This window comes from Accipiter gentilis, chromosome 6 (assembly GCF_929443795.1).
Source record: "Accipiter gentilis chromosome 6, bAccGen1.1, whole genome shotgun sequence".
Classification (NCBI taxonomy): domain Eukaryota; kingdom Metazoa; phylum Chordata; class Aves; order Accipitriformes; family Accipitridae; genus Astur; species Astur gentilis.
This window is the reverse complement of record NC_064885.1, coordinates 28,504,945-28,517,012: the sequence shown is the minus strand read 5'-3', so window position 1 is coordinate 28,517,012 and position 12,068 is coordinate 28,504,945. Positions and strand designations below refer to the sequence as shown.

Sequence of the window (12,068 nt, the reverse complement as noted above, 5' to 3'; positions counted from 1 at the left end):
ACTCATATTAGGTTTCTCTCTCAGCCTTGTAGTGGGTTAGACACTTATACTAATTGTCTGTTTTAAAGGTGGATAAAATTTTTGTTTAATAGTGCATTTCTTTGTGGTGGAGTCAAGGCCTTTGAAGGTTAAATTTCTTTTTCTCGCATAATGAAATAATGTATTTTAGGAATACCAAAAGTGCTGTCTAGGTTTGTTTTAGTGGTCATGATCTCTGTATCAAGCACATACAAACCAGGAATTAATACCACTGTTTGAAAGATGTGAATTCACATTAAAATAAGGTGGATAAAACTTCAGTATCATTGGATGCAAGGGGAGAAGCTCTAGTTAGCTCATCAAAGGTTTTGATAAAATCGGTGAGTAGGGAAGTAATGCAGAGCCCACTTCTAATGGTCAGGGGGAAATAGTGCATGTAAGTGTATGGAAGGGTATTTCAGTCTTTGGCTTAAAGTACAGATGAGTAAAATATATTGTGGTATTTATTCTTTAACTACTTTAAAAAAACCTGCTCTTCTCTTTTTTTTTTTTTCTTGTAAATGTAACGTATCTATGTATGTTACTTTAAAAAAAATGCATTTGCAGTTCTAGGTGTATTTCCTTAAATACTTTTTTTGCCATTTTAATATTTTTTTTTTTAAAGTAAGAATTTTAAAAGCCATAATACATTATTTTCTACTTCCAGTTTCTGTTATTGGGATTCATAGAATTTTCTAGCAATGTTAAATCCATTATCTTTGCTTATTTAGTGAAGTCAGTGAAAACAAACAGGGGGCATAACATGTTTGAGCTAGTTGGTTTTGATTGTTTGACAGCTGTGTGGCCTAAGTTACAACAACATGACATTAGTTGCTTTTTAATATAACTAATCTCAGAAAGGAGGCAAGTCTTATTGGTTGTGTCAAAATATCATTTTTTTTAGGAATATCCAAGAATAAAAATTGGTGTTTTCATTGAACAACCCACTCCTTTCCTACCTAAATTTTTAGACAGACTGTTGACTCTGGACTACCCAAAGGAGGCACTCAGTATCTTCATTCATAATAATGTAAGTATGATGTTACTATTGTGCAAAGTTTCAATTTTGGAAATTATGGTATGAATGAAAGTGTGTGAGGGAGTATATGGATTCTATGTATGTACATAGTTAAACTGCATAGGAAGAGATAATCTTTCATTTAGAATGCTGAAGTGGAAAAAATACATAAGTGAAATTGTGTCAGTGCTTACTGAAGTCTATTTAAAGAAACTGCTTAGATTCTTTCTCTTTTACCAATGAAAAAGATTGTATTTTAAAGTTTATGCTTCAGGGGAAGTACTGATTGACGTAAAACAATAGAGTACGAATAGAATAGTTCCAGTTGCAAGGTCCCTACAATGATCGTCTAGGCCAACTGCCTGACCACTTCAGGACTGACCAAAAGTTATGGCATGTTATTAATAACTATTATACAATAGTTGACATTGGATTTGCTTTCCATCTTGTTGATACCCACTGGGTCCCATGGGGAAGACTGGTATGTCCAGGTACATTTTGAATGGCATTACAGATAAGTTGCTTTTTTTGAATATTTTTTTATGCTTTTTGCTAACTACCTAACGATCTGGTGTTGCTCATAATTCACCAGTGACTTCAGTATTGCTGTTTTCATGAGTGAGGTGACGGATGTGTGTAAGTCTTTTGGAAAAAACTGGGCTGGAAGAGAAATAGGAGAAAGATATATTTCTGCCCTTTTTCACTTGGTGTGCATTACTGTTGAGATCATAGCAAAAAAGGCCTGGGTAATAGAAGTAGAGCTTATCTTCAAAGTCTTTAGTGTGCTTTTTAAGGGAATGTTAAAGGTATAAGCAAGATATGCATGTAGGAATTGTAGGCTACGCTAGGTTTCATTGCTTCAGCCAGAAAACAGTGGTATTTGAAATATAAAAGACTGAATAGCTTTTTTTTATCATAGGGAATGGGAAACCCTACCCAATATTTTAATTATTCTAATATCAGCCACAATATGCAAAAGCTACAAACGAGGGCACTGGGTTGGAAGCATTGCATGCAGCTGAAATCTCTTAAATTAGAGGTAGGGTAATTAAAAATTAAAAAAACCCCAATCACTGTTACAACGCTTTAAAGAAGCGATGACTGTGACTGTCCACCTGGGTACAGGTGGTAGCTCCCTCTCTAAAGCCATTCTGAGTGGCATAAAAAAACTCCTGTGTGCCACTGAGGTTGTAGAATGGGTTTTGAAGATCGTAAAATAAATATCCTGAAAAAGTACTGCATAAGCAGCCTGTGAATCTTGCGTCATCGGTCTGGAGGTACAGCTTTGATTTATATTGCTGATGTGTTGGATTCTTTTGCTAAAATTTTGGACAGAAGAGCTTCATTTTAATGACAGATATACTGGAATATCTTCAAATACTGTTTGCCATCTGTTTGTTTAGGATAGAATACAATGTGTTCTTGGACACTATGTTTATGATTTCACAGCAACTTGTACTTTTCATTCACTATAAACAATGTTAACATGATTACAGGAGGTTTACCATGAAAAGCACATCAAGAAATTCTGGGAAAAAGCCAAGAACGTTATCAGACGTATAAAAATTGTTGGACCTGAAGAAAATCTGAGTCAAGCAGAAGCCCGGAACATGGGAATGTAAATTCTTATTTATAAATCTGTTACAATGATACATAAACTAACATTTTTTCATCTTATGTATATTGTTTTGCATCTTAAACACTAACAACTTTACATCTTAAGATACAAAAGTGGGAGCTTTTGTGGTAGAACAAGATCTAGATATAAGATATGAACTGTTGAGTATTTTGTGGTTTCTGTCAAAAAGCTGTTGGTCATTGTGAGAACATCTCTCTGGTTTGGACTACTTCGATAGTCTCTCATCTTGTCTTCTAATGAAGGCATAGACAATAGTAGACTACAAAGTAATAAGAGGTGTCAGCTTATTTTTACATTATAGTCATCTCAAACATGGGTTGTATTAAAACATGATGAGCATAAATAGTAAAGTTTAAATATTTTTTTAAAAAGAATGCGATTGAAATAAAATAGGTGGTACAATACAACAAACTTTAATAAATAAAGTTTGGGCAGAAAATTATATGTAGCAGTATGTGGAAGCAGGTGCAAATGTAAATAGAAATTCTAAGTACAATATATCTTCTAAAAACGTATTTGTTTTTATTTTTTATCCAAAATCATCTCAAGCTAACTTATCATAGAGTGATTTCACAGAATAGAAGTACCTCTTGGACTGGATAAGCATTTATTGGTTGCAGTTTTGTTGTCCTACTCGTCATGTCCCGTTCCCCCACTTCCCCCCCCCCCCCCCCCCCCCCCTTTTTTTTTTTTTTAAATGACATTGCATTTAAGTAGAAATATTGTTAAAGCTTGACCTGGGCATACAGGTGATAGAATTATTTTTCTACCTATGATTCAAAGAGACAGGAATATCCTTTAGAAGTGCTCTAGCAGTAGTTTCTGCTTTCAGGGGAAAAAAAAATAATTACGGGCTTGGAAAGACAACTGACTTTATCTTATCCTTTGGTCTTGCTGCTTTTTTTTTCTTTTTTTTCCCTCTTTTTTTTCCTTTCGTTCTTATTAGGGAATCCAAATCTTTTATGTTTTAAACCTGGCACTTGCCAGGCCTAAATCTGAACTTTGGAATATGTATCCTATGTCAGACCTTCCTGTCAAGGGGTCTCTTTAGTGGCAGCAGCACTGGCTACTACCACAGACTTGCTTGTGACTCTACTGGTATGCCCATCAGTCAGATTATGGAGTTTTACAGACCAGGATCCCACCAAGTCCTCGCTGTGGCCCTTGAGCAGGCTTCATTCTCATATAATTCTTCCACTCTCTTTTTTCCCAAATCTTCCATGAGTGTCAGAGAAATTAATTTCAAAAGACCCTTTTCTTTCAGAGGTTAAGAGCATAGCATAGGCTGTTCATGGCATCAGCTGGAAGAATGAAGGTCTAGTCCTGAGTCTCCGTGGTGTTCTTGGAAATTTGTTTGAATGGGGTTTTGTTGTGCTGAAGCCACTGGGAAGCTGATATTTGGTCAAGGGCCAAGTCTCTCCCGTAGCCTTTCTAGGAAACATTACAGATGTCCAGTGTTAGTGTAAGCAGCCACTCACATGTTTATAAATAGTTCTTTCTTTATTTCCAATAGTCTTTAAAGCACACGTACCATGTTTGTAAACTTTTTGAAGTACTCTGTTATGTGTAACTGAGGTGGAATTTCTGGAGTTGCCTTTTCCTCCTTGTTGTTATATAGACACCATAAGGCAGAATCTTTAGTGTAATCAATTTCTATACTGTTACTAAATCTCACCAAGATATCTTTAAACCTGTCATCTTTTGATAGAACCTACTGACTATACTGTGACAGAGGTTTTGATATGATATATGGTCTTTGCTTTTTCTGTGGATAAAAATTAGTAATTTAAACGTGTATTTGCACAAAATAATTTCAAATTCTGTTAGGCAAGGCAGGGAGATGATCATACTTGTGATACGTACCACTGGATACACTATGCTCTTATGTGTTATCCATTGTCTGGATACAATTTGACCCATGTTGCTCCTGCTTTGAAAGGCCTCTTTAATAAAGATTCTGTCCTAAAGAGATACATAGCATATAGAGAAAATGCGAAGTATAATGCGTGAGGAATGAGACCATGCCAAAATACTGAATCATCCAGAAAGTATGAGCGTTAGTAGTAAGATCTTTCATGTGAACAACGTAGATATAATTTGTTGGCTCCTTTCAATTTGACTGAAGCAGGTTCTGTTCATCTGCTGCTTCCTGTGCACTCCTGGTCTGCTTGGCTGCCCTTGTGAACATCACCATCTCCTCCTCAAAGAATCTAGCTCAGAAGTATGGGATGCTCATGGCAAAGGCAGTTACTATAAAAAATTATTTACTTGCAATCCTTCAGCTGGCTTCCAACATAATAACCTCATTTGTTTCTCACTAATACTGCAATGGGAATAATTTGAAAAGAGTCATTCTTCAAACTGGTTTAATGATTTGATTTACAGAGATAGATATATTCAGTCTTCTGATTAATTTTCTCCTGCCTCTATCTGCATTATTGACTGATAGTTTTGTTCCATCTGACTCAAACACTTACTTTCTCTCTTTTTCCAAAGTAGCTGATTTTAGTATCTCTCTGTTAATTTGCAGTAGATTTAGAATTAATTTGGTCTCCTCACTTGCTTGTTTCACACAAGTCTATTTATCTGAAGCAGCAAAACGGGTTTCAATTAATACACAGACAGAACTTAAACATTGAAGGTCTGCTTTGTTTTCAGCAGAATACTTTTGAGAATATAATGCAGTTAGGTCAGTTTTCTCCTTACCTCCCCCCCTCCCCATCCCGCCTCCTTTTTTTAGCTCAGTAAAAAGTGATGATAAATCACAGTGAGGTTCTCAGTAAATGAGACTCTCTTATGTCAATGTAAATGTGAGAAAATAACATTCTTTAATTTCACCCATAGTCATGCAGCAAACTTGTCTACTTTTCTCATTCACGTAATAACGAATAATTGAAGAATTTACTTTATTGCTTCTTCTTGACATGGAAAGCCCTCTCTTGCACTTCTGAAAGTTGGATAGGTTAAAAAGGACTCAAAATTGTGCAGTCAGCAAAAACTTGTTACAGTTCCACAATATTGGCAAACAGGAGTGCATAGCTTTTGTTATTGTGGGCTGAAACAGAATAAAAAGGGAGGAAAATAAAGTAGAATAAAGAGAAGAAAAGTTTAGCTGCATGTTGTCTGAATATTTTCTCTGCACGTATATCACTTGAAACCCTAAAATAGCATTTCCATGCCTTCCCCTCCCCCCCCCCCCCCTTTGTCTACAAGGAATATATTAGAGTGCTTACAGTTTGCTCTTTTTTTCTTTAAGAAAAAACTCATTTGTGGTTTTTCCTTGTTTGGAGATGATATTTCAGCCAGCTGTTACATTCTCTGTCAAGCTATAACAGAAAGTGGGGAAATACAGAAATTTATCTCATTCCCTTCTCAGGTTTTATTTATAAAAAGCTTATTTTCCATAATCTTTTTTCCCCCAGTACTTACAGACTTCAGGGTTTCTTTTTGTTGTGTGTGGGTTGGTTTTTTTTCCCCCTTGCCCCTTCCCTCAACAATATTAGTGATAGAACTAGTTAGGATTTTTCTTGAACTTTTTTTAAAATGTGATTTACCTCAACTTTAAGTGGAAAAGTGTGCATTTTAATGAAAGTTTACATTGAAAGCTTTTAAAAGTTTCAGGAAGAATAGTAGGGAGATCAGAATCAGTTGGAGAGTTCATTGACCTCCTTGTTGAATTTTGAGCTGAATTTGGGGTCTCCTGTGTGTTTCTTGAAAGAGGATATTAAGTCATTGTCTCTGACCTCCCATTTGGTATTGAAAAACAAAGACATGGACACAGTAGGACTCCCTTTCAGTCCTTCGAGTAGGGCAAGTATCTTGACTGTGGCTGAAGGAAGAGCAGGGATTAAATCTGTGTCTCCCAGATGTCAAGTGATTTCTGTTGGAGACCTGGATTTTCTGGAGCTGCTTCTCCTGAACACTTGAGCAGTTTTGGGTTTCAGCCTCAGAGTGAGGAGGAACATTTTGAACTTTGAGTGTTGCAGAAGAACAACTTTCCCACCCATATCTGATTTCAGTAGCTTCCAGGTGTAGTAACTGTGGTAACAATACTTAAGCCTGAGATGCAAAACTAAACGTTAGTGCTTTATCTGTTTTGTGGCTATATTTATTTGGGTTTGGTGATAGTTGATAAGCTTTTCTTTACGCTGTTGTGGCTATCTGGAGAGATGCAAAATGTAACCCAAAATGGCAGGTGATGTCACCCAGTCTTTCAGTGAGCGTTGCAGACTTGCATCTGGGACACCTCTTCTTTCAGAGGTCTGTCAAATGGTGTAAGTGCTCTCCCTTTGGGCTCACAGTCCACGTTTAAAATTGTATTTCCAAACTGTGAGGGGCATAAAAATTAAATTGATTAATTGCAAATTCAAACTGTGTCTAAAAAATAAATACATGTTAGCGAGTCGGTGGTAAAGAAATCGGGTAGACCATATGTCTTACCGCTATAAACAACTAGCCCCTTGGAATATCTCAGTGGAAAGTTTGATGAAGAGAAGAGCAGTGACACTTTCCCTTTTCATATGAGGTCACTGTTCCAGATGGGCTCACTGTTTGTAAGCAAAGTTAAACATTGCTCTGATTGCAAAATACTTGAAATACTGCTCTGCTGAGCTTCGCTTCACACTTCCAACAAAAAATCTGCTAAATTTTTGTTAATCGCTACACTGAAATGGCTTTAAATTTATGTACAAAAATGTAGCTCTCTTCAACATTTGGTCTTGGTTTATGAGCAGGTGGAGTGTAAAGCAAGTAGATTAAAGGTTTTAGCTATTGAATTTAGATTAGGAAGTTTATTACTATACAGATGAGTATTGCTAGAAGGCACTTTCCACTTGTTCATTGCTGTGGCCTGGATATACATAATAAATAGTTTCACATATAATGTGGGATTTCTACATCTGGAGAGGTTAGCGTATACTGTAAGAAGGTAATACTTTAAAGCATGAGAATATCCAGGATTACTTTTATTTCCTTGGGAAAGCTACTTGGCAACATTCAAACCCCAAAGAGAAGATGCATGAATTTCTTAAGAGTAGGCTCGCTTTATTAATTTTGACAGAAACTTTTACAACTCTTTTTCTATGTATCTGAAACCTGAAATGTTTTGTGGAGATTTTTGTTAGTGATGTTAAAGTGCAAAGGCAAAACATACTTCACATTTGACATGGTGCTTTTATGTGGAAATGCAAGGAGAATTATGCTTTAAACATAAAGTTTTGCCATCTGGTGATCCAGTCTTCAATGCCCTATAGAAAGAAATAGGGGGAAAAAACCCGAGTCAAAGTACTGTCACAATAATAGCCTTGATTTTTGGCATTGTTATATCTGTATATACGCACATATACTAAATACATATAATACATATATACATAATACGTATAATATAAATGCATATATTTAATAATCTTGGTTACAGAGGTTGAAGTTAGAGGTTTCACATTGTAGGTGATTTACACTAGCTGAACTTCTAGACTATTTAAGGCAGTAATGCTTTCAAAGAGTTCTCGATACATCATTGAATGAGCGTGCGTGACTTAGACCAAAACTTTTAATTTAGTATTTTGTGTTTTGGATTACTATGTGAATGAAGAAAAGAAGGATTTTCAACACTAAACACATTGGACCAGTTTTAATAGAATTCTCTGGCTCTGGATTTGGGGGGGGGGGGGAGACAAAAAAGAAAAAGTTGATGGACCATACATTTTGAAATTATGTAATCAATTTTCCAGTCATGTTTGCCTACAACTAAATATAAATCTGTTCCATTTGTTTTTTCACATTTTCATAATTAAATACACTAATTTAATTCATATTTTTGTTAGCAGAAAAAGGTTTAGCTGTTTTTAGGGAGGTGATGGCCCATGTTGTGGCTGGCTGGAACCCTGGACTGGCACTGAGTCTGTTGGTGTCTCAGGTTTAGTTTCCTCATTAGTAGGATGAGGATAAAGGAGCTGAATGTTTTCGGAAGAAATTTAACATCTAATGTCAAGTGCAATATAAAAGTCAAGTTACTATTAATAATTGTAATTATGCTAATGGTAGAGCAACATATGAATTGCATTCAGTAGTTGTAAAGCTTTGAACAGAGTAGGTTAGTAATGGAAAATGCAATAAAGACTTAATTGCTGGACTGTTTTATGGCCAGAATAAAACCTGCTCCTTTCAATTGGGGCAGTTCTGTGAGATAGTGCTGATTAAGGAATTGCTATCATAAAACCATGCATACATAAGATAGAAAACTGTCAGTGAAAGAGATGTCAGTGAAGGCAAAACCAGAGACCGACCAAAGATTTAAATTATGGTTGTGTGTCCAAATATGGTGACTTCAGCAGTAGTGGGAAGACCATTTCTGTCATTTTGGTATTTTAAAAATTTTCCTGAAATCATTACTACATCTTTAGTGGTCCAGTTGGAAGAGGAAGGATTGCTTAGATTTATGGAATAAAAAAAAGCTCTACCTTCTACTCTGATCCCAACAAAGTTGTACATCTGAAGTCCTCTGAGCGGAAGAAAGTTTGAATGAAAAGACTCAAAAGGTGTTGATAAGTAGTAAACCTTACGGGAGACAGACTAAATGCTGACTGAGGTGCTGTGTTAGGTAGTGGAGGGGGATGGCGGCGGAGGAGGTGGGAAGCCATGCCAGCAGTTGCCTTGACTTGTATGTAGCCTGTCACATCCACCATTTATCAGGTTTTCTGAAGCGACAGAGATCTTTTCCTTCGCAGAAAGCAGTCACAAACAATCAAATCAAGTGGAACTCAAACTAAAGCAGTGTTTGTAGACATTTTAAAGCAAGAAAGTAGAATAATGTTTCAAGCTGTTATGATGGAATTAATGCAAGTGCTGTCAATAATAGTGGGGAAAATAGACAAAATCAATGATACCACCTGCATTATAGAAAGCTACTGCTGTAGTGTGACTTGAGGACATTGTTCCACTTTATAGTAAATCAAGTATAGTTTTACAGAATCTCCGACTATTCTGTTGGCATAGGAAAGCTGAATTCACTATACTGGATCTTGGCCTAGCAAGTATACGCTGCCAGAAACAGACAAATGTAGTCTGTGAATCTTCCTTTTATATTTATAGTAGAATGTCTCTTCTGCTTGGTGGAAGCTTTCTCTTGAAGGTGTGGTTATCTATGCAAATAATTTATTCTCCTGAGATCAAAATCACAACTGATAGAAATAGTGTATGGGACAAATGAAATTCCTTTTTCTAATTCCCATTCACTGCCTGTTCAATTGTTTTACATTTCTCTTTACCAACTGTTTTATTCCTGTAAGTCACAAAAAGACTAAGAAAAGGTCTTTAAATATATATTTCTTAATACTTTTTGTCTTGTACTCTCCATAAGGTTTCAATTACTGTTCAGATCAGCAGATCACATCTGTAGCACCTTTGCCCAAAGACGGTATTACAAACATATGCAGTCACTTACTAAAGAAGCTTACTTAATAAGCTCATACTTCACTATTAAGTGACTGTACTGATATCCAGCTATATAAATCAGTGGCTTGATTTCCACTGCCATCCCCCCAACTCCCGTGTGTTCCATTAGGATAGCACATAGTAGCTCTTACGGTACTTGGTAAAGGTTAGAGATCACTTAGTTTATTAAAAGAAAAATATAAGGCTTCTGATCCATGTTTTTAAATCTTCTTGTAGTTTATCACAGTACTGTAAACTAAAGACACCTTTCTTTTATAGTACTACGCTGCAGAGGACCTTTAATGCAATGCGTGAACAGAGCACTTGGTTGTGGTTTGGGTTTTTTGAGGGTGTTTTTTTGTTGTTTGTGAATCTTTTCTAGACGTGCCTGAGTTAACCATTCCTTTTTGTCTTTTTAGGGACCTTTGTCGCCAGGATAAAGCATGTGAATATTACTTCAGCATAGATGCAGATGTCGTGCTGACAAACCCAAAAACTTTAAGAATACTGATAGAACAGAACAGGTGTAGTATATCTCTTGATTTTATAGAATTTCCTCTATCTTGGAAGGATTCATTGGGGCCCATCTCTGAAGAGAATGGTATGGTGTAAGCAGGTTTTATGAAATGAATTAAGATTTCCCTGACTAATGATTTCAAAGTTGGTCACACAAAATTTTAAAAAAACCAACCTCAAAGAACAACAACAAAAAAAACCCCAAAACAAAACCAAAGAAAAACTCCCTAGAGTTTACTACTTTGGTATTGCACTATTATTACTTTCTTTTTAAATCATAGGTGCAATAAAATAGTGGAAAGGTATTGGAGATGAAGCAGCTGTAATGAACAGTTTCTCCTTGTATTAGTATGATCTCTTAAGTTATACAAAGTTGTGACTTTATAAGCAGCAGCTTTCAGCAGACTGGGCCCACTGTGAATGCTGTGCACTTCACTCCTGACAATTTGTAAATTCCCATGTTAGGTAGGTAGTGTTTCATTGTTCATAACAAATCTGAGAATCTCAGGTGTATCACAGAAAGATAAATTATCAATGTCTAGTTTGACCTACTAGTGAGAAGGGATGGAGCTTAAGTAAAGATGTGGCTGCCAGTCCTTTGCATTATCTTCCTTGTAATAGTGTTGTAGAAAGGGGCTAAAAGCCAAGTACACTAGGTGGAAGAAACAGAAGCTTTGCAAAACATATCTACCATTAGGCACCCTCTGAAACAAAGTGCCATTTTATTCTTTTTATTCTGGTCAACTTATATTTCCCCTTTTGACTCTATTAAATTTTGGGTAAGCCAAGTCTCACTGTGTTTTATTTTTATTTTCATGTCTTTAACTTTGTGATGCTTTTTCTCATTATGCTACGGGCAGTATTTTTTTGCTTGACTGAAAATCAAGCCACCTCTGATTTATAAGAATCCTTGCTTCTGTTACGCTAATGTTGTTTCTGGGCAGTGGGTGCTTGGATGCTGTTTCTTCCAGCTTAAGTTCAGAATTGCCATTCCAAAATTTGACAGTCATTGGTGTTTTAACTATGCTTTACTCCAAACTGTGTAAAGCTGGTATATTTTGACATATAGTCTATGTATAACAGTTTGTGGTTTTTTGTTCGATATGTCACTTCACAGAAAGATAATTGCTCCACTTGTAACTCGTCATGGGAAGCTTTGGTCCAATTTCTGGGGTGCTTTGAGCCCAGATGGCTATTATGCTCGATCAGAAGATTATGTTGATATTGTCCAAGGGAACAGAGTGTAAGTAATTGTAAGCTAATTTTTAAAGTCAAGGCACCCAGTATGGTTATTAGCAACATATTCTTACATTTTCATGCAATATGGTATTATTCCTGAAGAGCTTAGGTTAGTTATATTGTGTAGCTGTTTCTATTTCACAGAAATCCATTTGTTTTCCCATTTGTTTTTTCCCGTTCACAGCTTCAATAAAAAAGCAAAGTGTT

The 12,068-nt window shown here is 36.0% G+C and overlaps 1 protein-coding gene across 3 annotated transcripts in view; it reads left to right on the top strand.

Annotated features, from left to right (window-relative positions):
• PLOD2 (procollagen-lysine,2-oxoglutarate 5-dioxygenase 2) overlaps positions 1–12,068 on the top strand; it is a 72,825-nt gene that overhangs the window by 50,330 nt on the left and 10,427 nt on the right. For all 3 annotated transcript variants that reach the window (XM_049802898.1, XM_049802897.1, XM_049802896.1), the window contains 4 exons: positions 923–1,048; positions 2,533–2,654; positions 10,526–10,630; positions 11,740–11,865. In XM_049802898.1, coding sequence (XP_049658855.1) covers positions 923–1,048; positions 2,533–2,654; positions 10,526–10,630; positions 11,740–11,865 — 479 coding nt within the window. The remainder of the gene's footprint in view (positions 1–922; positions 1,049–2,532; positions 2,655–10,525; positions 10,631–11,739; positions 11,866–12,068) is intronic.